Here is a 956-nt window from a genome sequence, read left to right on the forward strand (position 1 = left end):
GTGTCGCTAAGGCAAAAGACAATGAATTCTACAGAGCGTCTGTGTGTGAAGTTGGCAACGCAAAAGTCAAAGTATTCTTCATAGACTATGGAAACACAGAAGTGGTCGACAGGAGCGACATCAGAAGTCTCCTTCCGGAGTTCAAAGAGTTACCACAGCTAGCACTGAAGTGTTCCCTGGCAAGTGTCGGACCAAAAGAGGGAAGATGGAATGACGCCGCAACTGAATTTTTTACCAAAGTAGTCACAGACAAGGTGCTTAATGTATGTGTGAAAGTCAAAAATGCAGATGGCTATGTTGTCCAGCTAACCGATCCCAACGCGCAGAGTGAACAAGATGTTGGCAGACTGATGTGCAACTTAGGTCATGCAGAATGGCTTGAGCTGAGTCAGCCATTGGTTGTTATGCCACATGTTAATGGAAATGTCCCATCATGCAGAGATGAACAAGTTCAGCCCCAGACCAAAGGTGGTTTTGTCATCAAGGAAGCTCCTCTCTTTAAAGCACGCATGTTTAGCATTGGAAGCCTCCTGGATGTCATCGTGTCCTGCATTGAAAGCCCAAATGACTTTTGGTGCCAGCTGGTACAGAACACAAGGCACTTGCATCTGCTCATGGATGACCTGCAGTCTCATTACGCAAACAGTGAGTTCCAGCCTGATGTAGGAAAGTCATGTGTAGTTCAACATCCCAGCAATGGAAAGTGGTACAGAGCTCTTGTGGTTCGCAGACACAAAACGCCACACGTCGACGTGCTGTTTGTCGACTATGGACAAACTGAGACGGTCTCCATCTACACCCTGAGGAGAATCAGCCCTGAATTCCTGACTCTGGACGGCCAAGCTTTCCGATGCAGCCTGTTAAACCTCACGGATCCCACAACTCTAGTCAACAACTGGAACCAAGAGGCGGAAGCAAGGTTCTTCAACTTTGTCACAGATGCTGCGTCCAACTTT

At 47.5% G+C, this 956-nt stretch overlaps 1 protein-coding gene across 1 annotated transcript in view; it reads left to right on the forward strand.

Annotated features, from left to right (window-relative positions):
* Positions 1-5: 5 nt before the first annotated feature.
* The window catches only part of LOC112142287 (tudor domain-containing 6-like), a gene marked incomplete at both ends in the record, with an annotated part of 2,038 nt that continues 1,087 nt past the window's right edge, over positions 6-956 (forward strand). The window contains 1 exon segment of the mRNA XM_024265547.1: positions 6-955. Within this exon segment, the coding sequence (XP_024121315.1) occupies positions 6-955 (950 nt within the window).

Source organism: Oryzias melastigma, unplaced genomic scaffold (genome assembly GCF_002922805.2).
Source record: "Oryzias melastigma strain HK-1 unplaced genomic scaffold, ASM292280v2 sc03716, whole genome shotgun sequence".
Classification (NCBI taxonomy): domain Eukaryota; kingdom Metazoa; phylum Chordata; class Actinopteri; order Beloniformes; family Adrianichthyidae; genus Oryzias; species Oryzias melastigma.